The sequence below is a fragment of the Mauremys reevesii genome, linkage group 6, assembly GCF_016161935.1.
Source record: "Mauremys reevesii isolate NIE-2019 linkage group 6, ASM1616193v1, whole genome shotgun sequence".
NCBI classification, from domain to species: Eukaryota; Metazoa; Chordata; order Testudines; family Geoemydidae; genus Mauremys; species Mauremys reevesii.
In genome coordinates, this window is record NC_052628.1 from 91,356,163 (window position 1) to 91,382,742 (window position 26,580).

Here is a 26,580-nt window from a genome sequence, read left to right on the forward strand (position 1 = left end):
AAACTCTAGATTAGCTACAGTCAGTCTGTATATCATTATAGGAAACATGACAATTCTGGGTTAATTAGACATGGACTTAAGCCTAAGAGATCAGTTAGCCCATCTATGAACACAGAATTGTATCCAAGGGAAAAATATGCTATAATACAACAAGAGCTTTTATAGTAAAACTAAAATAAGGCAGCTAAATTGCAATTGTTATCTTAATACTACTATTTAATGTACCTCTAGTAAAACCATTATGTTTGCTATAATGATATGCAGCATGGACTGTAGTTCATCTGTAGTTTTCTTAATATCATTACACCTGGGTTATTAATTCAAAATAATTAATTTTATGAATATTCCTTCTTTTTCTCTTCAGGAATTTTTTGCAGACAGAGGTCTGTAGAGGTTCTGTACATCTACTTGACTTCTATGCAGATGTGTTTTTTTATTTAGATTAATAAAGCATACATCATAAAACACTCTGAGGGACAGATTGTGATGATTTTAAGAACCTTTGTGTACAATTTATAAATTCTGTGTGAGATTCTGAACTCTATGTATCTTTGCCAAGCTACCAACTCTATTTTGAAAATGACTAGTTGCCTTCTCTATGGTCTCTCTTTGCCTCCATGTTGGACTGAAATTCCAAGGTGTAGTGACACAGAGCAGACAATAGAGGGACATTAATTTAGGATGAGCCTCCATTTAAATATAAACATCCTAGACAATAGGCAGGCTCCCACACAGAACAATGGTTTGTCAGGGGAGAGGCTGCCTGGCAACGAGGTCACCTGCTAGGAGTCTGGGATCACCTAAGGAAGATGATCCAGGAGTCACCTGAAAGAAGGAGTGGAAGGTTTTAAAGGGTTCACAGCGGGAAAAAACCCTCAGAGAGGCACTCGCAGGAAGTTTGGGCAGGAGAGGGGAAGTCAATGGATCATCCAAGGTCTGAGGAGGCAAGCGTGGGAGAGAAGGCTCCATGTTTCATAATCCAAGCCAGGCACTGTGATTATGAAAGATCCTGGATGGTCCCAGACAGCCCTGACCTCAGGTGAAAGAATGCTCTGAAGCGATGAGAAAACTGAGGAGGGAAATGCAGGTAGGGTTTTATTATTTTTGTATAGATCTGTGTATTTCTCATGCTGTTAAAAAAAGATCAGTAATGTGTTACAATTTGGTGCAATGTCTGTATGTGTTCTGTGCTACACCTACCATGTGCTCTGAGAGTTAAATTGTGACCAGAATGTCCAGCATGGCTGGAGGTCTGGGAAACGGTGTGTTTACACTATGGGGGAGTCTGAAGGGGTCAGCACTGATAACGGGGACTACACAGTGGCTCTGCACTGCTCCTTACAAAAGATTGAGCCTAATAGGCATGATCTATTGATGTGATCATAACCGAATAACATGTTTGTGTTCTGAGCACTGTAATGAAAAATGAACATTTCTCATTAAAAGAAGAAAAATTAAAATGATTGGCTTTTAAAAAATGGTTCTCTCTGTCCAGAATGTTTGAACCAATGTGAGTTTTACCTGAGTAAGTACTGCAGGCTCTAGCCTTCTCTTTGTGATCACATGTAAACAGGAACCAATGACAAAGTGCCATATAGGAGACTTATGTAGAGCTGTTTTATAACTGTTCTAAAGGGAAAGGTTAAAATTCATTTCCTGGCAGAAATGGGACCAACTATTTTTGAAGTTAATGAGAACTGAATCTCTTGACAAAACTCCCATTGACTTCAATAGGAGCTTTTTTTGACACCTCAATAAATGAATGTTCTGCAGTAGAAACATGTTCAGTGGTAAATATTAGTTATCACAATGCAATTTAAGTAAACACAATATAGAATATCCAATAGCATATTATAATGTTGAACTCAATACTTTATCATATCATAGTGGAGATTTTCAAAGCAATCTAGGGGATTTAGACATCTCCCAATACATTTACCTGTACATTAATGGAAGATGTGCCTAAATCCCCTTAGTTTTGAAAATTTCAGTCAATTTAATTAACAATGGACACTTTGTTGAAGAAACCTTGTAAAACAATAGCCAAAGCACACATTGTATAATACATACGCAGGGCTCAATCCTGTTAAGCATGGGAATAATTTTATATAGTGAATAGTCTCATTAAAGTCAATGGGAAAGAAAAGTGTGCCAGAGCGCTTGCAGGATCAGGCCCATGTAGCAAATATGTCCATTCTATAGTAGATATGAAACTGCTCCCTGTTTTAACTGTAATGGGCAATATTAGGTTTCATTAAGCTATTGTAAATATTCTCATGTGTATAATAACTATTTATAGTGCCAACTACATACTGTTCTTAAGTCAGTGCTTGTGAATACTGTAGCAGAAGCTGCAGCAAATAAACTGATTAACAATAAGGCTCAGTTCATACCCCAAGTCTGGCTGCAGTGGCAGCACAATGATACAAGCTGCCCACAACCCTTGATCCTCAGACAGCATGGAACTTACCTATACAACACAGGTATGAAAGAGGACAGTTTGAGCCAATGGTAGTCTAATAGTCTGCAATGATCCTGAAGTAAGCTTTATGACACCAATGCACTATTCTTCCCCTCTCAAATTCGAACGTGTCAGTGGGATTCCTTTCACTAGGTCAGAACTGTTTTTATTTTTCACTAATAACGACCATTTCTCATTTTCTATACTAAGAGTTCAATAGTATTTCATAGATAAAACTATGCTTCACAGTTCCCTGGTAATACAGGAATCCAGAAACTGTCTCTAGAACTAATAGCAGTGAAATTTGAATGTATATATAACTAATGAGCAGGATGAACATCTATTCATTAAGAATAAAGAAATGAAAAATACTAACCTGCTGATCTGCATGACTTTGCATGAATAGGATCCAAAGGTAGGGCAGAATCTTATTTTTTTTAAAAGTGACCAGTAGAGGGCAATCTCTGCCCACAAAAATAGTGTCAAGACACCATCAACTCCATCTTTTCCTGCTGTTTATTTTGAGTGTATCATTTGAACAACAATGTGATGAAAGTGACCACTGTGGGAAAAATTCTGTTCGCCTTTACACAGGTCCCTTTGATATCAGTGAGGCTGTGTGTGCGAATAAGGCAAACAGAATTAGCTTTACTTTTAGTGGCTGAACTAAGGGCATCAAAAGTGGGAGATGGACAGTTCTCCATAAACCATAGTAATTAGAAAGGAGAGAGTATTCTCTTTGTTAATTGATACATTTAGAATTCAAACCCTGATTGTGGCTGTAATTCTTTTAGCTTTTTTTTTTTTTAGGGCTAGACTGTAAACAGCTACCTTGAGGTAACAATCTCCACAACAATATTTGGAAACTCTCAGGAGAATGTGAATCAGAATCCACAAAACAAATACAAGCTTCCATAAATAAGACTGTGTACCTTCCTCATTGCATAACAGTTTGTTCTAAAGGGAATCCCAATAGTACTATCAGAACTCCTGTAAACCATGAATCTCTCTCAAATGAAAGGAAAAATCTTAGAGATTTGGGGTGATACATTTTAATATACTATGGCAAATTCAACATTGTTTTCATGTTTCTTTTTCAAGCAGTTATTTCTGAATCGGTAATTTGGCTAGATACAGAAGATATAAATAATTCACATTTTACAGTAGAACATTTACAAATTATTCTATCTATGAAATAAAATGCATATAGTTTGGGTTAGTCCTGGAAGTACCAGGTTGAGGTGACAGATTTCAAATCTCTTTGGTGTTTATAGTTTTAGAGACTGCCATTAAGATTGAAAGTTTAACTATCTGGCTTCAGAATTTATCTAAACTAAAAGACTAGCGTCTACACACCAATTTGCCTCTGTCATACACAGTGAACCGTTTCGCTGTAAAATAATGCTATGCTCCACTGAGAGGTTATTTTCCAGAATGTATTTGTATTTAAATTCGTGTCAAATCTCCTGACTGATCGATTGACTAGTAAGGGATTTGATTGCTCAGGTGCAGGACTGTGGTACAATCTCAGATATCAGCCAGCATGGCATAGGAATTTTTCATCATTGACAAAATGAAAAGAATAGGCCACAATGGGGCATATTTCTGATGAGCACTAGTGAATGGTTGCTCATGGCCTGTTTGTATTCTAAGCCATTAGCTGTATTCCAGTTAGAGCATACATTTGCTCAACATACAGGCAGGTGTTAAAGAAAGAAAGATTCTACACGAGGAAAAACAACAACATAAAGCCCAATAGGATATATTTTAGGAAAAATTCCAATACCTTGCATATTTTTTAATCACAGGGGATACATATTGTTGTTAAAATATATTAAAAATCATTTAGTTTCTTACTGCTTTATGAAAAAGTCTTCTGTTTATATAAAGTGCTTATAAAACACTTACTTTTTCACTATACGGCTCTTTTAAAAACACCTCTCAGATTAGAGGCCCTGGGAAACCATGGTAAACAATGTTCTAATTACCCTTATTATAACACAACCTTTTGACACTTGAAATGCTTTGCTTCTGAAGAAGGATGTTAGAAAGAGGCGGCCAGGGAATTTGAAATGGAATCTGTTTAATCTAGAAGACAGATGATAATCATTCCAAACATTTGAAGACACAAAAATGATCACACATTTACTAACAAAATGTACTACTAGCTTGCGCCTCACAGAGAAAGTACAGAGAAGCAGGCAGCCTAGATGCACTCAGGCTTAATCTGAGTACTGTGCTCCATCCAAGGGATTTATGCATGCGAACAGTTCCAAATATGTTGCAGATATTTCATATTTCCTCATTGACACTTGTATATTAGTTAATGATGCCTACTCTGCAGATGATACTGTAGACCCCTTCTCAACAAAACTAAAATGACCCAAACCTCTTCAAATATTTCTAATCAATTTTCAAGCTTTTGCTTTCTTTTGTTTCTGTGTTGGGAAACCCCAGCAAAAGACTCTTGCCAACTTGTTTATTATGTTCTATCCATGCCTGTCTGTTATTTCAGTCCTAACTCTGCCTTCCCACTCAGTGCCAGACATTGTTACATCTGTATGAAGCAGAAGGGATGATCTGTGACTCTTTTTCCAGGCTGCAGCTATTGCTGTCACAACTCCATAGGGTGACCAACAAGAAGTTCCCTCAGAAACCAAGCATGGTACCTCCATGACAAGCAATAGCCCCTGAGGAGGTCCACTTTTACCCAGCTCCTCCAGAAAGCAATGCAGGACACTGCAACTAGCCCTTCCTCTACCTCATATACAAACGACCCTTTTGCCATTACATTTCTGGCCAAAGGTCACGGGTGCGAGGAAAGAGGTGGAGAAGGGGCATCATGAATAATTAAAATAAAGGGGGCGGGCTTGGAAGGTCTCTGATTGCTTTCCATTACACCAGTGTAATTCCTATGTAACACTGAAATGAATGGGGCTAAAATGGGGTAAGTAAGATTAGATTCTGGGGTGGGATGGGGTTTCACTGTTTTAATCCTTTAATACAATTGCATACAGCACCATTAGCTGCTTTTATTTGGGTGTGGTAGAACCAATGGGGCTGTGGCCTGCCCTCCCCCCACTATTATTTAATATAATTATTATATAACGTTATTTAACATAGTAGCATTGCATCAAACATCAGCTGTTACACTGTGATGTTTAGAAGTCCTTTAATGTCTACTGTACCGGAACCCCTTTAACCCTGTCTAGCTTTCACTGATGAAAGGAACACCACAAATTTGATTTGTGCCCTGACAAAAATTCTCCCTCCTTCTTCCCTCTATTATTTAACTAGTTAATCTGTATACAGAAAGTCCCCTTAAAAGCATCTACCTTCTGGAGGCACAAGTTACTTAAAGAAACATAGGCACCAGTGTGCACTGAGAATGTCTGCAGTTCACACACCCTTTGAAAGAAAATTAAAGGTGATGGGGTCAGCACAGGGTCACAATTCCCTGCTTGAACCATCTGCATATAGAAAATACTGGTTTTTCATTTATTTCTGGTCCCATGTCAATTCCCCCCTCCCCCCTCCCAAAGATATTTCTAAAGAAAGTGGATTGGTTTAGCCCCATTGGGACCTTTATAGTTCAAGATGCCTGAAACTCACTTGAAATTCTGATAATGGGGGAGAGACAAGCTGTCTTCTTGCTTTATTGCACTAGTCCTTTTTCTATGCTGTTTGTGATGGAGGACTTTACAGCTTTTACAGTATATCACAGAAGATGGAACTGGAAATGTTGCAGTGGACTAGGATCGAGCACAAAAAAATATAGATCTATTACAGTCTCAGGGATTGACTGACAACATGGACATTAGCTTCCAAAATAGTCATGGGTCTGGAAAAATACAGATAACAGCATAAATCCACATGGCATGAAAAAGCCTACAATTCCACTAGCGAAAGCACTGTATCCAAAGCATCTAAAACCACTGAGACAGCAAGCCCAGTAACTGGTTAGTTGTGCATTGTGTGCAAGAGTTTCAGATTCAATACAAACAAACAATGCAGACTGAAATGGCATGGACAGAGAGGGAGACGGGAAGGAACAGGAGAATGCTCTGAAAGCTCATGCAAAACAGAGACTGTCTCTAATTACGAGAAGCAATCATGACATTACCTCCAACCTACCGTCTATTGGACTCTTACCTTTTTGACGTCCCTCACTAGATGATACAAAGTGTTGGATGGTCCATGTCTCTGTAAATGACAGATGAAGAAGAATCAAATATTTTTGCCTTATACAGAAGCCACGTAGGAGATAAAATGTAAAATCTGGAAGGTGCTCCATTCATGTAAAGATTTCCTAGTTAACCACCCAACCAAACATATGCACACCCCTACTTATCAGTAGCACTTCAATCACACAAATTTACCCATTCCTTTCAAATAAACTACAACAGCATAGCTTCGTCCAACATCTTCAGAAAATTCTCAGGCTCTCTCTTCTCAATTAATAGACATGTCCCAGGTTAGACAGTCAAAGAACAAGCCAATCAAAGAGCAGGTCTGTACCTTTGGCTTTAGGGCAGCACAGATACTTGTTTTTCTATTATGTGTATGAGTTGAGTCAAATCTTTTAGTGTTTGATATTTTGGAAACACTTAACTTCTGGCCACCACAAGTAAATTAGTAATATATGCCCCTGAGGCCCATAATGTGACAGCCTGTGATGGGGTACCTAATCCACACAGACATACAAGGGGTTAATCATGCCCTGCACCAGAAGGAGCAATGGACGTGAGTTCTCTGAGTGGCCCAGAGTGGCTGCATGAAGCACAGCCAATCAGGGAGGAATTGCAGGGAGCAACCAATCCATGCCCAACAGGCTCAGATAAAAGAGAGCAGCAGGACAGAATAGGGTCAGTGGCTGCTGGGAGCCCAGGGAGTAAGGACTGTATCCCTGGAGGGCTGAGAGAACTGTAAGTTCCTTGGACAGAACAGCTGCTAGCAGGGACAGGGGGAGAGAGAGGGAGCTCCTGGCTTGCTGCTGGGACTGAGCAGCAGAGTGCCCTGAAGTGAGGGCAAAGAAGGTGCTGGGGCCATGGGGAAGTGGCCCAGGGAAATAGAGCAGCATTGATTGGAGGTTACAGAGGAGAAGCAGGAGGCTGCTATTTACAGTGTCCCTGGGTTTGGGTCAGAGTAATGGGCGGGCCTGTGTCCCCCCAACTTGCCACTGGGGAAGAGGCTGGACTGTTGGACAGAGATACCCTTCCCTGGAAGGGGGAAACAGACGATGACCTAGCCATAGGGCTGAGTCGCAAAGAGGATGCTGTGGTTCTGGGAGCTGAGAGAGGAGCTGTAGGTGGGAGCAGAGACAGAGTGCCAGTGTGCAGACTGCAGACATGCCCAGTGAGGGCATGGATTTGAAATGTATAGGCAGAACAAAGCCTTGTATCCTTGTATCATGACACAACTCCTTTCAGTTGGACTGAAATAGAAATCATCTGAACCAGACACTGATGTGAATTGGGAGTTTTCCCCAACAGCACCCAAATAGTTTTTTTGGCATGCTGTTGTGAGGAGGGTGACAGAGGTGAGCGTTGGTATGGGAAGTGCTGTAAGCAACTAGAGCAGTGCAATACTCAAACATTTGCTTTAAGGACTTTTGCTTTTTGGAGAAAGACATTTTGGAAATAAAATTTGCAAAAGTAAAAACTATTAATTTTGGAAAATTTTGGGATTGCAAAAATGGTGAAATTTTGCATGATGGTATTACCAACTCCAAGCTTTCAAAAATCATGAGTCAGCCCCCCCATCATGAGATTTTTCTTAAAAATCACAAGATTTACAAAACAATATATGTAGGGTTCTTTTTATAAGCTTTCTGGTGTTGGAGTATTTACGAGTACATATTTGAAAGCTTTTCTCTGCAACCATAAGGGCTAGAAAATTTGTTTTTCTAATGAAACCTCTCATTCTCAGTTAATAACTTATTCAGAATTTGCAGCTTTAAGAAAAACACCAAATATTGATAACCTTGCTATAAAATCACAAGAGTTAGCAACACTGAAAAACTCAAAGATTTTTTTTTTTTAACTAAACCAATGAATCTTCTCTAGGGATCTGGAGTCATGTGGCACTGTCCTTCAGGTCTTACCTTGCCCACAACTTCCCTACCAATGGCCTGTCTAAGCCCAAGGTCTATCATACTGAACTACAACTCCCAGCAAATACCCAGTTCCATCTGCAACTTCAGTGACCTTTATTTAACCACACTTCGTGATGTGTATTTAGACAGAGTAAGCAGGAAGCAATAGTGAATTCTCATGATAAGAGAGTCAAACCCAAGAAAGCAATGTTGGCTTGTGATATAAGAAAATAGTAACTCATTTTTGGAGAAGGTGTTGGCAGTGCTGTGCGCAGTTGTGTCATTTTAGGATGGGCAGGTGGTGAAACAAACACATGAACAAACAGAAAATTTGCCTTAGCTTGGCCCTACCGTATTGTACAGTTCCTCTAGTCGGGAGAGGGTGAGAAACCGATGCATGCTTACTCCATTCTCAATGAGCAATTTCACAAAATCCACTCTGTCCAACACCAGGGCATCTAGCATTGCCTGCTCAAGGGATCCCACCTGCAAAGGAAAGGATTCACTGAGATTGTTCCTGCGTTTAGAGGAAAGCCTCTAGATGCTACTGTCACTCTAGCATGGGGAGGGTTTGGTGTTTTGACAGAATTCCCTTAGCTTGTTAAGCTTAGAAGGGGATCATCACATTTTTAAATCTATTTTGGTTTCCCTGTTTCAAAGTATCAGTACAAAAATGAAAAGATCAGTGTGCTAAGATCAATACACTCTAATAAATTTGGATCAGGACCTAAGAACTGAACCTTTCAGTTCTTAGGTAGCAGGTGACCAAGTCACTATCCTTGTCAGCTTTTCATTATTAGTTTCACTCTCTCGACAAACATTTTGTTTCTTTTGATTTTGCACTTTGTGCTCATTCCTACTAAGTGAATATTGTCACACAAGCAGCCAAGAAGGGTTTGAAACCAGGGAAGCAGAAATATATTTTTAAACAGCATTTCCAACAAGGGCCAAATGCAACGGATATATCACATCCATTATACACACAGTCCTGGCTTTCTTCTCTTCTGGGAGGTACCTCGTACCTACAGCTTTTAGCTTGTGAACTGAATGTACACAATAAATTTTACACAGATTGCCACTGTGATTTTGTGATGGAGAAAGACATCAGTAGCTACTGCATGTGTTTTGCATGCTTATTTCCATTAGAGAATACAAGAGAAATATTCAGGTTAACTGAAAAACTGGCTAGCAAGGCTCCTTTGCAAATCCCATCTTTGTGAGTAGCAAGAACTGGAGAATACATCTAAAATAAAAATGCAACAAATGTATTTAAACATAGGCAATTTTCTTTGATGCAATTGCTCTGGGGGTCTCACACTGTGATAGTTTGTGTCTTATGACACCTGATAGGTATCTAACTTAAATTTACTACATCATGACAGATCATCATAAGTATTAGCATACATCACGTGGATGTTTAGAAAAGTTAAAAAAAAAATCTCACTTTCCCCATAACTATAGTTTAATGTTTTTGTTTGTTTGTTTTTTGCATACAAAAAGGTTTGCAGCAGACACTCACTGGCAGTTTGTAGAACAAATTTTAATATAGCTTAGTTTTTGTTGTTTATCTCATGGAAGGTGTGGCAGTGGACGCAATGATCTAGCTGCGTCACTAAATGGCCTCATTTCCTTTAAGAAGAGCAGAAGATCTATCCTGTCTTCAGTAGCTCTGACCAGGGAAACTTGAGTTGGATTTGAACATTTCTCAGTATGTTGTAAACCCCATATTAGTCTGTTTTTTTTTAAATGCATTCACTTTAATGTCAGATTTTAAACATTTCTGTAGAAGATGGTATATACTGTACCGGCCACTGTTGCCCATAAATAAAGATCTGACTGCGAGCGATGTCTACTCTGTTCCAGGCCAAAGCTAGGCTCAGTTGGTCTGGAGCAGACGCATTAGCTCCTATATATAAACAGACAGGGAGGAAAAAAAAAGGCATACTTTAGACCCAGTCAATGGCCCAACACTAGAATATGAAGTCTCTTCACTTAGTCAAAACTCCCACTGAAGTCAATGGCAATTCTTCCTGAGTAAGAACTTCAGAACTGGGCCCTATATCAGCAGACATAACCCTTCCCCTGCACTCCTGCAATAAAATACTTATATAGCACTTTTCACCTATGCAAAGATTAATAAATTATGCCTCAGCACCCTTGTGAAATACAAGTATAATATCCACTCAAATAGGGACCAGAAATAGAACCCAGTTGTCCTGACTGTCTGCTGCTCCAATTGCAAAATCATATACGCAGATGCATGTGCCCAATCTACAGACATGTCAGTCTCGTACCTGCCTTGACTGATTATGTATTAAGAAGCCTCCACTTTCTATGCATATTAGTGTCGGATACCTGAGGGTTCTGGATTATAATAAGGATTTGCATTACCCACAAAGAAAATGCTTGCATTATACCTTTTTACCAGTATGGACAAACACCAAGTCCCACAGCAGAGAAATTCATATGAGCAAGCATGACATATAGCTGAAATGTAATGTAATATTACTTTCTTTAAGTAAGCGAGTATGCAGCTCAGGCTTATAAGACGGTTGTTGTTTTTGGAAAGGCAGAGTTCTTTACTTCAGTTTTAATTGATTTTGTGGGACACTCCTGATCTGCTGTTTTTTTTTTTTTAATGTTCTGCTAAGGACTTCAGGGTTATTGAGCTGATTTGTAACCAAAAACAATATCTGAACTTCAGTATTCACAATAAGAATTAGTATTAATGGACTGATCAGCAAAATAAATAAGAGCCTTTTGATTTTGCTGGTAGGGAGCAGAAGTAAACTCTTGTATTAAGGCTTGTTTTTAGTTGGTCTAACACTTTGAGGGCTTGTCTACACTTACTGGAGGATCAATGCTGTGGCGATCGATGCATCAGCAGTCAATTTAGTGGGTTTAGTGAAGACCTGCTAAATTGACTGCCGATCGCGCTCCTGTCGACTCCTGTACTCCACCTGATCAAGAAGAGTAAGGGGAGTCGACGTGAGAGTGTCTTCTGTCGACATCTTGTAGTGTGGACCCCGTGGTAAGTAGATCTAAGCTACATTGATCTGAGTTACGCTATTCATGTAACTCAAATTGTATAGCTTACATCGACTTTTCCCTTTAGTGTAGACAAGGCCTAACTTCTTTTCTGATTTTATACTCATTATACCGAAAACTAGTCCCCACTGTCTGGGCACAGCTAATGGCTTTAAAGTACTTGAAAATGGTTCTGTTCCCATTTAGTTACTATACAAAATCATGCACCTCTCTAGAAGAAAGCAGCCCTCTGAAATCAGAAGCACAGTACTATGTAGTATTTTGGACATTAAAATTCTGTGTGAAGGATAAGTCCACCCTAAGAGGGATTAAACTACAATTTAATTTCTTAATTCTGAACTTTTCAGTCTCCCCCTTGAAGCAAGACTATGTCAAATATTTTTTTGTCTAAAGCAATTATTTTTCTTCAAGGGTTACATTAAAGAGTTGTGATTATGTGTCACACAGGATGGTTTCATATCACTAAGGAAAAGAGCCAGAACATAAAGGTAAACAATGCAAACAAGAAAAAAAGGGGAAAGAAAATGAGAACTTCAACAGAGTAAATCACTGAAGTTATAATTAAGAAACAATACTACTACTCCCGTAAATAAGACAGAAATAGGTGCTCGCTCGGAATCTTCCCTCATTCATGCAGATGGATCCACACTGAAGTAGACCCCCTTGTTGCTACATATGTAAAAACAAGAGCAGAATCTTATCCAGTGTATTTATACCTGGGAGGGGCAGAAGAAGGTCCCTATAATTCTATTTAAGTAAACAGAAAAAAAACCACTCCAATCCCAGGCTCTCTTGCCCTGATCCTGCTTCCATCAAAACTAGTGGCAAAACTGTCACTGACTACATTGAGGCAGGATGAGGCCCTGTGTGCCATGATGTGTAAAGATGTGAATTCAATACATATTGCCAGATAAAAATCCCTCTCTCCCACAAACAAATCATCATGGCAAATCCCAAAGGGATATGGCTTCCTTGCAGATCAAGCACCACTCAGATTAATCTTTGGCAAGGTCCTTAGGGTGGTCTGGCTTGATATTCAATTATGTCCATCACTGGCAATCTTCTCACACCACCCATATTTCTGGCTCCCATGTGCTTGTTGGCCATGTTGTGGCATTCCGTGGTACATGACTGAACTTCACTGGTCTTCCATTCTAATAATATGTCCATGTAAATAACAGACCTGTCAAGCCCTCAGCAGGCCTCCTCCACAAATGCTGAGAGGAAAGATGAGGCTTGCAGGGTCACTCTGAGAAATAACAGATCTTGGGTCTGGTGGATCAGACAGAGGGATGAATTCCAGAATCACAGAGCCTTGATGGAGAACACAGCCAACTCTTCCCTCTGATCTGAAGCAAGGATGCTCCAGTTCTGCTGAGATCAACTGAAGTAGTATAGCCTGAGGTTAGAGCAGAGGTGGGCAAACACATCCGGCCTGTGGGACCATCCTGCCCAGCCCCTGAGCTCCCGGCTGTGGAGGCTAGCCCCCGGCCCCTCCCCAGCTGTTCCACCTCCCCCGCAGCCTCAGCGTGCTGCGCCACCAGTGATCTGGCCTGCCACTCCTGCTGGGCAGCGTGGCTGGCTATGGCTGAGTGGTGGGGCTGCAAGCTCCTGCCTCTCTGAGTGGCAAGGTAAGGGGGCAGGGAGGGGCTGGATGGGGCAGAAGTTGGGAGGGGGCAGGGAGCGGGGAGTTGGATAAGGGGTAAGGGGTCCCAGGGGGCAGTCAGGGGACAGGGAACAGGGGGCGGTTGGATGGGGCAGAGGTTGGGGGGGCAGTCAGGGGACAGGGCCCTTTAAAATCACCTGGGCTCCTGGGCAATTGCCCCCTTTGCCCCCCCCCCCCTTTGTCAGCAGGCGTGTTCCCAAACTCTTATTGCAGCGGACACTTTTCTGTTCTATTCAGGTTCTTATCATTGTGGTCTGAGTGCCTTCCAGTAGTGACACATAACTAACATCTGTCACATGTGGTTCATTCTCCCTCTCATCCTCTGATCACAAGGAAAATTATCTTTACAGTGTGATGTTTTGTTTTGGAAGGGTTTTTGTTTTTTAATGTACACACTGCTGTGGGTTTATAGTAGAAAAGGGGAAGAAGTGGAAGGTGGTGAGGTCTGTGAGGGTCCTTAATATCCATGGGAGTTAATTCCATCTTAGACTGGCCCCTTGGAAAGCTCTGTCTCCAGCACAGATGAGCTTTACCTTTATGGTAGAAAATTCCATTGTGCTCAGGGAGTAGAGTTGTAAACCACAGTCCTCATCCTGGAGTTTTAGGTGATCTTTTAGATATCCTGGGCTCAGGCCATTGAGTACCTTGAACTTAACTTGATGATCTATGAGAAGTCAGTAGAGAGAACAGAGGACTTGTCTGATGTGCTTGTGGTAGCCTGTGTTGTTGAGGACACATACTGCAGTATCCTGTACTAGCTAGAATTTCCTAGAGGCACAGTGCTCAGTGTAAAACCTGTGATGGATTCTCTAGGATACTCTCTCTCTCTCTTTTTTAATGTTCATGGTCAAGAATCTAGAGGGGGTGCCCCGGAGACATTGCATTGTCCAGATAACCATGTCTGAAGGAGAATCCAAAAGACTCACTTCTTCCCTGATGCTTTTAAGCACAACTTCATGTCCAACATTCTCTCTGTTCCATCATTTCATTAGAGCTGAAGGGTGTTAGATTAGAAAAATAACAATCTACATTAACTCCTCTGTCTCCTACTGCATTTGTATCTTGCACAGCCTAAAGAACATTACTGGCAGTTAACAAAAAAAATGACAACAACAATTATATTAATAAATAGGGGAGCAGTTAACAGACTCCTGCCTGTCTCTGAAACATACTGTACTGAGCTAATGCCATGTCCTTTTGTGTCAAATGTGCAGTGAATTCATGGCTGACAGACCCATCACACTGTGCCTTCCAGGACAATCAGATGCTACATGATGGATGCTCTGTAAGCATGAATCATGACTTATTCACAAGCTGGAGGAGTGCACAGGCATCAGGTTTGCATTAGCCTAGCAAATGGTTCAGTGAACATATCAGTGAATTATGTGGCAGTCATGTCATAATGAGTATATACCATACAGTGTGCCTCTTCCAAAATATTAACAATTCAGACACTGAAAGGACTTGGGCAGCCCTAGGTGTCCATTGGACGGAAACATGACAGTGCTGTCAACATTCTTCAGGCATTGCAACAGCCTTGTGATCCTGCAGGACTCAGCCTTTCCCTTAGAGTGTATTATGAATTGAGGATCTTTGATACACCACAAAAACCAGGCATTTGTAGTACTAATCACAGTACGTTGCTTTTAACTTTCCTGTCTCATACTTTCTTCTTGGAAAAAGCAGCTCTAACAGCACAAAATCTATTGCCACTGTTGTTAAAAGTAGGCAAATGTAGACTGCATGGGCTGTAGCATGAAAATAACTTACCACAAAATCATACAACTGCAAATCTACTTCCCACATGTTCAAGTGAGTCTTGGAACAATGTGTTGTTGTAGCACTTGGGCAATATAACCCGAAGACTGGTCTGGATACCATTCACTGCCTTATTGGAGATCACCTTAAAGCAAGGTGATTCTGAAGACATGATTAAGCAAAGTGCACGTTTTTTGTGGCTCTTTAGAACAAACAAGGAAACAGTCTCTCAAACTCTGTACAAGCTTTAAACATGTGAAATGTTTGAGGCAAGATTGTTCCTGCACTATAAGGAAATGTATCTGACTCCATCTTAAAAGGCAACGAGCTGGTAGCAAGACTCATGATAGGCCAGAATTGATGCTGCTCTGCTCCAAACCCTCCTACCATTCCCTATGAACACCTCATTGTGGGTGGTGGGATTTTAATTAGCATTTATATAGCACCCAGTGAGTGGTGGGCCAGGGTTACAAAATCCTTCTCAATGACATTGTGACAAATCAGCCAGTAATTGCTCTCCCTTCCCTCTTTTCCTTTCTTGATATAGCTGTAAAGATGGGCCAGAGCTAAAAGCCTGTATCCAAACACCCCTGAATTTCAGGACAGTTCAGGTCCAATCTTCAAAGTTTGGGTCCATATTTGCTTATTAGTAAAAAACGAAGCAAACTGATTAGCATAACTGCCTTAAACTTCTCGACTCAAGTTAATTAAAACATGCACATCTACAAAAAATGGGTCCGAACTGTCATTCACCGTGAATGCAAACATGCAGAAAGACAACTGAAAATTATTTTAGACTTGGAGATGTCACTTGGCGGAACACATTGATTTAAAAAAAGTCATACACATTCCCTACATTTTCCTGTTCTCCTTTACGATCAAGAAGCTTGATGTTAACAAGAAGACAGGTGATAGAAACTAGAATGTAGAAAATTTCTCTTCTTTCATCCTCTTCATAATCAGAAATCAAGCAACTTTTGAATGGCATACAAGATTGAAGATGGGGTGTTCAAACTGAAAATTTTAGCTCTTCAAACTCTTGAGCGAAGTATCATAGAATCATAGAATTCAAGATCAGAAGGGACCATTATGATAATCTAGTCTGACCTCCTGCAAGATGCAGGCCACATAAGCCGATCCACCCACTCCTAAAATAATTCTCTCCCTTGACTCTGCTGTTGAATGCTCCAAATCATGATTTAAAGACTTCTAGTAGCAGATAATCCACCAGCAAGCGACCCCTGCCCCATGCTTCGGAGGAAGGCGAAAAACCTCCAGGGCCACTGCCAATCTACCCTGGAGGAAAATTCCTTCCCGACCCCAAATATGGCGATCAGCTGAACCCCGAGCATGCGGGCAAGACTCTCCAGCCAGACCCTCTGGAAAAAGGCTAACAATATCATATAATTGACCCTTTGTACTAATTACCATTGTGGCACGTTATTGACCTATTGACTAAACCCGTTATCCTATCATACCATCCCCTCCATAAACTTATCTAGCTTAATCTTAAAGTCATGGAGGTCCTTCGCCCCCACCGTTTCCCTCGGTAGGCTGTTCCAGAATTGCACTCCTCTGATGGTTAGAAACCTTCATCTAATTTCAAGCCTAAATTTCCTGACTGACAATTTATATCCGTTTGTCCTCGTGTCCACATTAGCACTGAGCTGAAATAATTCCTCTCCTTCCCTGGTATTTATCCCTCTGATATATTTAAAGAGTGCAATCATATCTCCTCTTATCCTTCTTTTGGTTAAGGAAAACAAACCGAGCTCCTCAAGTCTCCTTTCATACGACAGGCTTTCCATTCCTCGGATCATTCTAGTGGCCCTTCTTTGTACCCGTTCCAGTTTGAATTCATCCTTCTTAAACATGGGAGACCAAAACTGCACACAATACTCCAAATGAGGTCTCACCAATGCCTTATATAACGGGACTAGCACCTCCTTATCTCTACTAGAAATACCTCGCCTAATGCATCCCAAGACCGCATTAGCTTTTTTAGCGGCCACATCACATTGCCTAGTCATAGTCATCCTACAATCAACCAGGACTCCTAGGTCCTTCTCCTCCTTCGTTACTTCCAACTGGTGCGTCCCCAGCTTATAACTAAAATTCTTGTTAGTCATCCCTAAATGCATAACCTTACATTTCTCACTATTGTATTTCATCCTGTTACTAATACTCCAGTTTACAAGGTCATCATCCTGTTACTAATACTCCAGTTTACAAGGTCAGTGCTGCCCTCAGCATGCTACAAAATCATGGATATCAGGAAAGCATCGAAAGAGATGTAAATAAATTACCCTCAGAGGATCAACCTCCTCCTGAGATCATAGAAGATCATTTCAATGAAAATGGTGTCTTATAATACCAGTATGGATGAAGAGCCAACACCTTTACATTTACTGAGAAAGGAGAAGATATGAATAGGTGGTACTTGCAAAAATGATATTCTGGACCAGACAGGACCACTGCAGGGTATATATCTTGATCACAAACTTAGTATTGCAGCAGGAGCTGGTACTGCAAATAACATTTTAAATAGAGAATGACCCTTTCCTGGCTTAAAAATCATCCTCTTTGGCTGCACAGAGAATTACATTGTAGGAGGAGCACTGCTGGGGTTGAAGTCTTTGGGGAATATATGTTGGGATTCAAACCTTGGGAAAAATACCTGGAAAAAAGCAGAATGTCAAATTTAAAGAGCTGATCTGTGTCCTACTAACAAACAGGGATGAAGAACTGCAGTTTCTGGGATTGCCTTAATAGCAAATGTCAAGTTTTCACACTTTAGGCAGAGTATAGTGGAAGGATCCTGTTAAAATCATTAAGATCAGAATAACATTTTGAAATCACTTATTTCCCGGGTTTACGATTTTTATTTATTTAAGCAAGGGATGATTTTTGGTTTCTTGGACCAACTTCTTTTCCTTAATTCTGTGTGAAAATGTCCATAATGCCTTGATATTTTAACTACACTTGTTACTATGGAGTAGCAGCAAAATATTCATGTTAACTACAAACCAAATGGCATCTGTGTTACAAATAAAGAGAGAGATTCAGAAATGTTATTAGAAAAGCCTTTGGTTGGTTGCTTCTATTTTTTTTAAACATAAAGAAACATCTACCACTGTAATAACATAATGTCTGTTCATTTCCTTGGTTGGCAGTCACCAACCCAGAGTAATATTTTTAAAGTCACATATTTGCATGTGCTCCATGCTTTGGTCTTTAAATAGTAAAAATATTTAAACAGAACATTGCTAGTTTACTGTTCTGTGCAGACTCTTCTTACACATGGTTGGCAGGAAACATTTGTTTATAAAACCAAACAAAAATCTAAAATGCCAGGATAGGTAAGATACTCTCTGCTTGGGCATGTGAAAAGTTAGTGGGGTGGGTAAAATATAAATGCCTTGCTTGGCTCTGAGATAAAACAAAAGAATCATCATTTAGAGATTCCCCCCACCCCAAGTTTTTTGGTAGGCAAAATGTAAAATCCCATCATGAATGACCATCAGACATGTGCCTGGATACTTGCACTGTATATTGTCTCATCTGTGCCTTATAATCATGCTCAATGATCAAAAATCAAAAGCAGAGCAAAACTCTTAGGTCAAGCCAAACCTGAAGACTTGGTCAGTCATGGGGCTGGGAGAGAGAGGAGGTGCTATCTGCATCTCTGTTAGAACCAGGAAGATCTTCCCATACTTCTTCCTGCTTTATAACCTATGTCACAGTCACTATTCTTCATCTTTTGATTCTCACAATATGCCAGTCTGTCAACCAAAGGAGCTGCTATTTATCATAAGGCATTCATCTCCCTGGTAGGGCTGAGTGCTCTTCTTTCCCCACAAGCCCAGATTCTTTCAGCCTGCAGGGCAAGAGACCAGGGGGAAACTCAGCCCTGGAATAAGCAGCACAATTCCCATTAACAAATTAAAGCTGCACTTTGTTAGTCCCACACTGAATTTAGTCACACCCAATCTCCCACATGGCAGCGCAGGCCACCAAATGCAGAAAATAGGGGTCAGCTTGCTGACAATTGTAGGACACTTTCCTAGGCAGCAGAATGGCACTCCCAAAATACCATCTAACCTTCCGGTTCTTATTCCAGCACAGTGATTTAACTGGCCTTGTTATCTGTTAAGGGAACACATTGCTGGGACTCCATGCAAACATCAGACCATAAAAAATATGTTATCACATTTTACTGCTTTTCAAACCATTTCTGGTAGGAACGGAAAAACACTGGGAAGGGCTCATTATTATCTGCATACTTTAACACATTAGGGCAGTATAACAGATGCACCCCATCCTGCACACCATATGAGCATTCATTTCTTATTAGGCTCCTTGAATTTTAATACTATATAAATGACAGCTCATATGGTGTGTGAGAGAGAAATGCGGACCCTCTTCACAATGGACTCAGAAGTTGAGTTGTGTATTTGAAGTTTGTAGCAAGTGAGATGGCAGAAATGCTGGTACTGGGGAACATGGTAACACCCTGTGTGCTGTTTACATATGGCAGTCACCGTTCATGCCATAAATATTTCCAGAACTATTCTTAAAAGAACTGCTTGATGTTTAACATAAGAACATAAGAAAGGCCGTACCGGGTCAGACCAAAGGTCCATCTAGCCCAGTATCTGTCTACCGACAGTGGCCAATGCCAGGTGCCCCTGAGGGAGTGAACCTAACAGGCAATGATCAAGTGATCTCTCTCCTGCCATCCATCTCCATCCTCTGACGAACAGAGGCTAGGGACACCATTCTTACCCATCCTGGCTAATAGCCATTTATGGACTTAGCCACCATGAATTTATCCAGTCCCCTTTTAAACATTGTTATAGTCCTAGCCTTCACAACCTCCTCAGGTAAGGAGTTCCACAAGTTGACTGTGCGCTGCGTGAAGAAGAACTTCCTTTTATTTGTTTTGTTTTTGTTTAAAAACATTATTCCATTTTTCAGTTTGTGATAAAGAATTGAGTGACAACAGTTGTAGATACTTATTTGAACTCCCTATTTTTACAAAGCTGGGATATTTGTAAATGGAGAGCTAGATCCTCCAAACACAAGTTCAGGTGAATAGCACTTAATCATGCAAGTAGTTCTATTTTGCCACAGAATTCCAGTTTGTTTAAATTAGTTTTGCGTTTGCAAGCAGATCTTGCTCAGTAGCGATCTACCTGTACCTTTTTGATGCATCATACCCTGAAATCAGTAGAATGGCTCACGTGAGTTAAGACTAATTGTATGAGTGTCTGCAGGATTGGATCTAAAGTAAATCAAAATGTGAAAATATTTTAAAAGCGAATAAAAAGCTGATTTGTCATAATGCAATCTTTTAAATTTACGGAATAGAAGAATAGACTTAGATTATTATGGGGCTACAGACAGATTGATTGAGCAGAATGAGGAGTTTTCCAAGTATATGATCATTACCTATATAAGTAGCCCAGATCTCACTTACACTTGTCTCAGTTGGAAGTAAATCCACTAAGAATCTAGCCCAGTATCTCCCTGCTGTATCTTATTTCCCTTCAAAAGATCACCGATGTTAGAGATAAAGATGTAGAGTAGTTTCTCTTTAAAATATTCCCAATTTTACCTAAGATACCTAAGATGAGGTTACCGCTATTTGTAGTATCCACTTGTACTCCTCTCTAATTGTAAGTAAGGCTACGTTTATGTCATGGAGGTCACTGAATCCAGAGATCTCATAACATTTTCTGCTATAGCCCCTGGGGCTGCGGGACTGGAGCTGGCAGCCAGCGGGTTTCAGCAGGGTTTCAGCTGCAGGGTCCCCCTGCAGGTTTCCAGCAACAGTTGACAGCTGCCTCAGCGGGCCCTACTCAGGGATCTAGCGACCGGGGACAGCGTCATGGGAGGAACGGGGGGAAAGGGGAAGAGAACCCTGCAGCTCCCAGCCACCACGGCGGTGGGAAAAACCATGGAGTTGCAGCAGCAAAAGTCAGACAGGTCATGGCTTCTATGAATATTTGTTTATTGCTCGTGACCTGTCTGTGACTTTTGCTAAAAATAACCATGACAAAATCTTAGCCTTAATTATAAGGAAGACTCTGAATACTGCAAATACTATGGCTATCTACCTGTAACACTGACCATTATCTAAGGTAACCGGTAAGATTTTAAGGGTCACCACTGTATTACAGCATGTTATCCAGTCCATCATTCTGCTGGGTCCCCAGCGTACATGAATAACTAACACAAAAGACAAATGGCTGCTTGCAGACTGTATTTTTGACAACTTTTGATAGAGAGACTATGTCATTTGATGAATTACTTGGTGATTCATCATAATATAATAAAGTAAGCACACACAACCATACAGTACATCTCACCTATAATTGTATAACAATGCACCACATTCCTTTTTGTTAAAATTGTTTGGCCAAAAAAAAAGTAGACCCAATCAGCAATTGTTTAAGAGTGTATTACAAACACTAATTTACAACAGACCATTTTAAATTGAGACAAATTATCAAGTATGTTTTACAGAGCATGGAGATGCTTGCATTGTAGTGACATTAAATATTCTCTCTGCGTTTCTTTAGGTCTCTGTTTCCTTGCACACTGATGTTTCTTCTGACACAGTACCGTTGGTTAAGATTAAGGATTCAAGGAGAAGACACAGGGGATGTTTTTAAATGTTAATGCATGCATTGGATTGTGCAGTCTGAGAAGTAGTTGAAGCATCAAGTACTTATTGTTTCCTCCTATAATTTACCATTTAGATACTTTATACACTGTCAATAAATGCAGGGTTGCAGTACATCAGAGACAGAGTTAAACCATTTGGATTTTTTATGGACTCACTGTGCAGTGAAACTCTATTACCTTTTAGTAAAGCTGTCAGGATAGCTAAATCAATGTCCTGGTGTCCTTCCGATCCCATGCGAAATACTGTAATCTGCAATTTAGAAGACAATGCCACTGTCAGAAACTTGTTCAGTTTTCGCTCACGTAGAAATTAAATCAGTGCAGCAACATTTGATCTCAAAAGACCACAATGGCTGCAAAGTGATTATCTAGCCATAGTCATAGAGCAGTAAGTATATTAGATGGCATTAACATGAATAGGATTTCTGTGCCATATAATTCACCACAGTAAATGGCATTAATGACCATACAACATAACCTAGCCAGAATCTTTTGAGCGAGAGCTACAGGGCCAAAATTATAGAGGAAATTATATCCTTCTGTTAAATTAAAATTAGATTTAATGGGTCAAAATTACTACTGCACTGGAGTTAATCAGGGATGAATTTGGTGCAGTAGGCTTATAAGCAGAGGATAGAATTGATGGAGAATGACCCTTGATGTTTACCATTCAAACCACAACCCTACTTAGCACCATGATTTCAGACTGCAGCAAATTAGTTACACATTCTTTCAGACCAATTAAGTCCTAGTTAAGACTTGGGTTAAACATTTACAAATGCAAACTCTCTTGCTCTCTCCTTGCATGAAGAGTAAAACTCTTGCTCCCCACCACCCTTCACCCCCCCCCCACGTGTGATAAGAGCAGCAACAAGCACTCCAGCTTGTGTGCATTTATCTACTAACACATTAGATGTCATAGCATCAGTTTTATGTCAACTTTTTCCAATTCCCTGTAGCAATATTGAGTACTTCCTCCAAAAAGCTGTTCACTTGTCATCACTCAGTTCCCTTGAAGGGTGCCATATTGTATTACTCCAGTGAGCCAAACTAACCTCTCTCTTTCTCCCCTACCTACACTGGCAATTGAATGACAAAACTTTTGTTTTTCAGAGGTGTTAACCCCCCCCAAAAGACAAAAATTTTGCCGCGAATGCAAATGCCGCTCGTTGGGGGGTGGAAGTTTTGGCAGGAGAGCCAACAAACTGGGGCTACACTGCATGCCTTTTAGCAGCACGGCTGTAGTGACACAGCCATGTCGCTAAAAGCTGTGTAGTGTAGACATAGCCTCAGAGGCTACGTCTACACTACCCGCCGTATCGGCGGGTAGCGATCGATTTTTCAGGGATCGATATATCGCGTCTCATCTAGACGCGATATATCGATCCCCGAACGCGCTTCTATCGATTCCGTAACTCCACCGCCCCGAACGGCGGTGGCGGCGTCGACATGGAGAGCCCCGGACATCGATCCCGCACCGTGAGGACGGGTAAGTTATCGATATAAGATACTTCGACTTCAGCTACGTTATTCACGTAGCTGAAGTTGTGTATCTTATATCGATTTTTCCCCTTAGTGTAGACCAGCCCCAAGTCACCTTGTCTCCCTGTTAGAGCTCACTGACAACTCACCTCCTGTTTAGTGTCCCAAATAAACAGTCAGAATTTAACTGTGGGCTCTCGATATCTGCGATAATTGATCCTGAAATCTCTTATGCATCTGTGTAGCTCTAGGTTTAGTGACTACAATGTGAAAGCTTGTGATGTAAATTTGCCTCTTAATTCTAGTAGGTGACTATTGCTCTCATATAAAGAGAGGAGTTAAAATAGGGCTATATTGTGCGCAAACACGGTGAAAGCTTCCTCAAGCAGTTCTGTCTATGCATCTCACCTGTGTTATTCCAGTCCTGAACCTCAAGCTACCTTTGCCAAATTGACAACAATTATGTCCTTTGATGGGTGTCTTAAGAAGTGTTTAAATTCAGCTCTGTCCTTGCTAACTGAGCATTTGTTCTAACGTGGCCAAAAGATAATGTTTAAATAGTTTTGACTCTGACAGAATTAAATGCCAGAAATCTGGGCTACTATGTGCAGAGTCCTCATTACAGACCCAAGACTTTTTTAGCCAGTGTCAGCAGTTTGTCGTCATCAAACCAGGTGGATTCAGATTAAATTTTTCCTGAGGTAATAATTATAGGTTTGAGGAAAAAATAATAATTATTGGTTTGGAGGAGTATTTTATACATCTATATCCAACAACAGATCAGCAATGTGTGAAAAACTGTCAGTAGCACAGATGATTTTTGTATCCTGCTGCCGTGTGATTTCTGTTGGGCTGCTGTAATTCATAGGCTGTTTAATTAAAGAACAGGGCTGCATGTTCCTGTCAGCTTTTATTTGGAATACATCAGCTCTCTCTGAGATACAACAAAAAGGATAACGAAGCCCCACAAAATAATATCTGGGAGAGACAGGGAGGCGAGAGGTAAGGGAGGCATGCCTGGGTGGGAATCAGGAGTTGCACTAATACCCATGACTAAGGGCTGTTTTCACCTTCTCAGAGATAAAGGATGAGGGGCCAAAGATGAACTGCACTGTTTCCAGGTTTATATTTGTTTAGAGTGGCTGTGAAGAGAGGGTCATAAATTAGGGATTTTTACATATGCTCTGCAGGGCTATGGATTGTTTAGTTGTCCCTCAGTTCCCACACTCATGGGGATGAGCATGTCGGGCCAAATCCTGAAGTCTTTACTCAGGCAAAACTCTCACTGAGCCTGAGAGGTGCAAAGCCCCCATAACACACACTGAAATAAATCTGAGTTACTCTTGTCAAGCATCTTTCTGAAACAGGCCATTGACTAGGATGAGGGTTTTGGTTAAGAAAGGAGTTAGAAAAAATCTCAGGATTTGGCCCATACCTTTTTGCTCCCAAAATCCTCACAGATGAATAGAATATTAGTTTAAAATATCATTAATGTCTGTCTCCTGATTGCTACTGACTATTTCCAGCTAGCCTAGTGGGGTAAATCTTCTCAGTATACTGAAAAGTTATTAAAACAGCTCATTGACCACTTGGGGTAGTTAAATTTGCACTGACATTTGCAGAGTAACCCACTCTAAGTACAGATGATAAAGGTAAATGTCAGTGAAGCAAACATGGTCTTTCTAATGGTAATCACAGTATTTCCCTCACTGGATATGCATACATGACTCTCCCACTAAGATAAAGAACTGTACATCCATGCACTGAGGTGTGTAAAGATAGCTAAACTTTTTTTGGGAGTGATCAAATGCTGTTTTATTTAAGGGAATGCAAGTCACAAGCTGAACTATTGGATTGCTACTGCAACTCTAAAATGAGTACTTAAGTGATAGGCCTACAAGAGACACTGTTCTTTAATGTTGACCTACATTTTTCTTTTCTAAAATTTTATTCCATTACTCTAGTTATTTCACCTATGGACCACTTTAAAGAGAGCCACTGCCTCCTTGGGGTTCACATTCTTTATATATTAGTAATCATCATTTGGTTACATCATGCAATATATTGTTACTCTATTTTATGTTGATAAGTTAATTGCCTAGGCCCCTAAATCATATGTGTTGCATGGAACAGTCTATTGTGTATTATATATATGTTTAAATTATTTACCTTCTAATTGAGAACCATGAGACTGTATCTGATTGTGTTGGCCTGGATCTCCTCTTTCCCATGCAGAATGGAGGAGGATCAGCTGCCTATGCTGTACCATTTCCCTTTTCTCTGGACACTAGGGAAGGAATTCCATGAGGTCATGTTATGTGCAGAGAGGATACTGGATAGACCAAGGGTGCTAAGAGAGACACATCATTCCTCATCCTGACACTAACAGTGCTGAAGCAGAAAAGTGAATCCAGCTCTGCCTGTATTATCTCTTCTGTGGAGTACACCCTCCAGTGGCAGCCACACCCAGGTGAAACTCTCATATTTTAAGCTCTTTGGGGCAGGAAGCTTGATTTCTCATTTGTCTAGCTATGGAAATAATCCTCCAGATTATAGTGTGGATAATTTGTTTTTTTAAACTGTTCTGTGATTTTGCCTCTGCTCTGCTGGACATTTCTAGAAATGAAACCCCTGGTATAGATGCCAAATAAACTTCCTTTTTTTGATTAATTTATTAAGGTTATAATTTTTGCATATCATTTGTAAACTGTTTGCAGGAAAGGTCTTTCTTTTCTTCCCCCACTGGTATATTGGCTGACAAATACTGGGGACAAAAGTGGTGGTGTGTTCTTTAAAAGATCTGTCAAATGCTATTAAAGAGCAACTGCACTTAAAGGTCATTTGAAGAGCACACACTTTCCCATGATACTGCTGTGGCTTTTGCCTGTTTTGCATGACCAGTCTAATGGAGACCTGTCAATTTAACCTGTGAAGAGTTACCATCTGACAACTTTCCTGGTGCTGACCAAAACTCTTAGGCAGTCGGGGAATTCCCCTGTACATTTCAAAATGTTTACCAGTTCCTCAGAAATGTTTTAGGATAAAATTATCAAAAGTGCTTAAAGTGATTTAGAAATCTTAGTATAATTCTCTTTCAATGAGCCTTAGGCTTATGACGATTTTACCCTTTGCCTTTTCTTTTTTAAAGCCTACCACAGAACTACAGAAAGCAAATAGCTTTGATTTCTGTCCTACAAGAATGAAGAGAGAACAATTGAACATCCCTAAAAACAGGAAACATACATTCTAAAGCATTTACTTATAGAGCTAAACACAATAAATATAAAATTATATTTAAAAAAAGTACTGGGTGCCTGTACTTAAGACTGCATTATTTTTAATTTCTTAAGAGGAAAGAAGGGAAAGATGTACAATATTGTA

At 40.4% G+C, this 26,580-nt stretch overlaps 1 protein-coding gene and 1 long non-coding RNA gene across 10 annotated transcripts in view; one reads left to right on the forward strand and one right to left on the reverse strand.

The window, feature by feature from the left end:
• The window catches only part of TRPM3 (transient receptor potential cation channel subfamily M member 3), a 600,384-nt gene that overhangs the window by 60,421 nt on the left and 513,383 nt on the right, over window positions 1-26,580 (reverse strand). For all 9 annotated transcript variants that reach the window (XM_039544762.1, XM_039544757.1, XM_039544760.1 and 6 more), the window contains exons 9-12: window positions 21,895-21,967; window positions 10,361-10,461; window positions 8,907-9,041; window positions 6,614-6,664 (exon numbers count right to left, since the gene is read on the reverse strand). In XM_039544762.1, coding sequence (XP_039400696.1) covers window positions 6,614-6,664; window positions 8,907-9,041; window positions 10,361-10,461; window positions 21,895-21,967 — 360 coding nt within the window. The remainder of the gene's footprint in view (window positions 1-6,613; window positions 6,665-8,906; window positions 9,042-10,360; window positions 10,462-21,894; window positions 21,968-26,580) is intronic.
• LOC120408149 lies at window positions 540-26,474 on the forward strand. The gene is made up of 3 exons (XR_005600464.1): window positions 540-1,087; window positions 25,435-25,669; window positions 26,348-26,474. It is a non-coding gene; the product is annotated as an uncharacterized LOC120408149 (long non-coding RNA).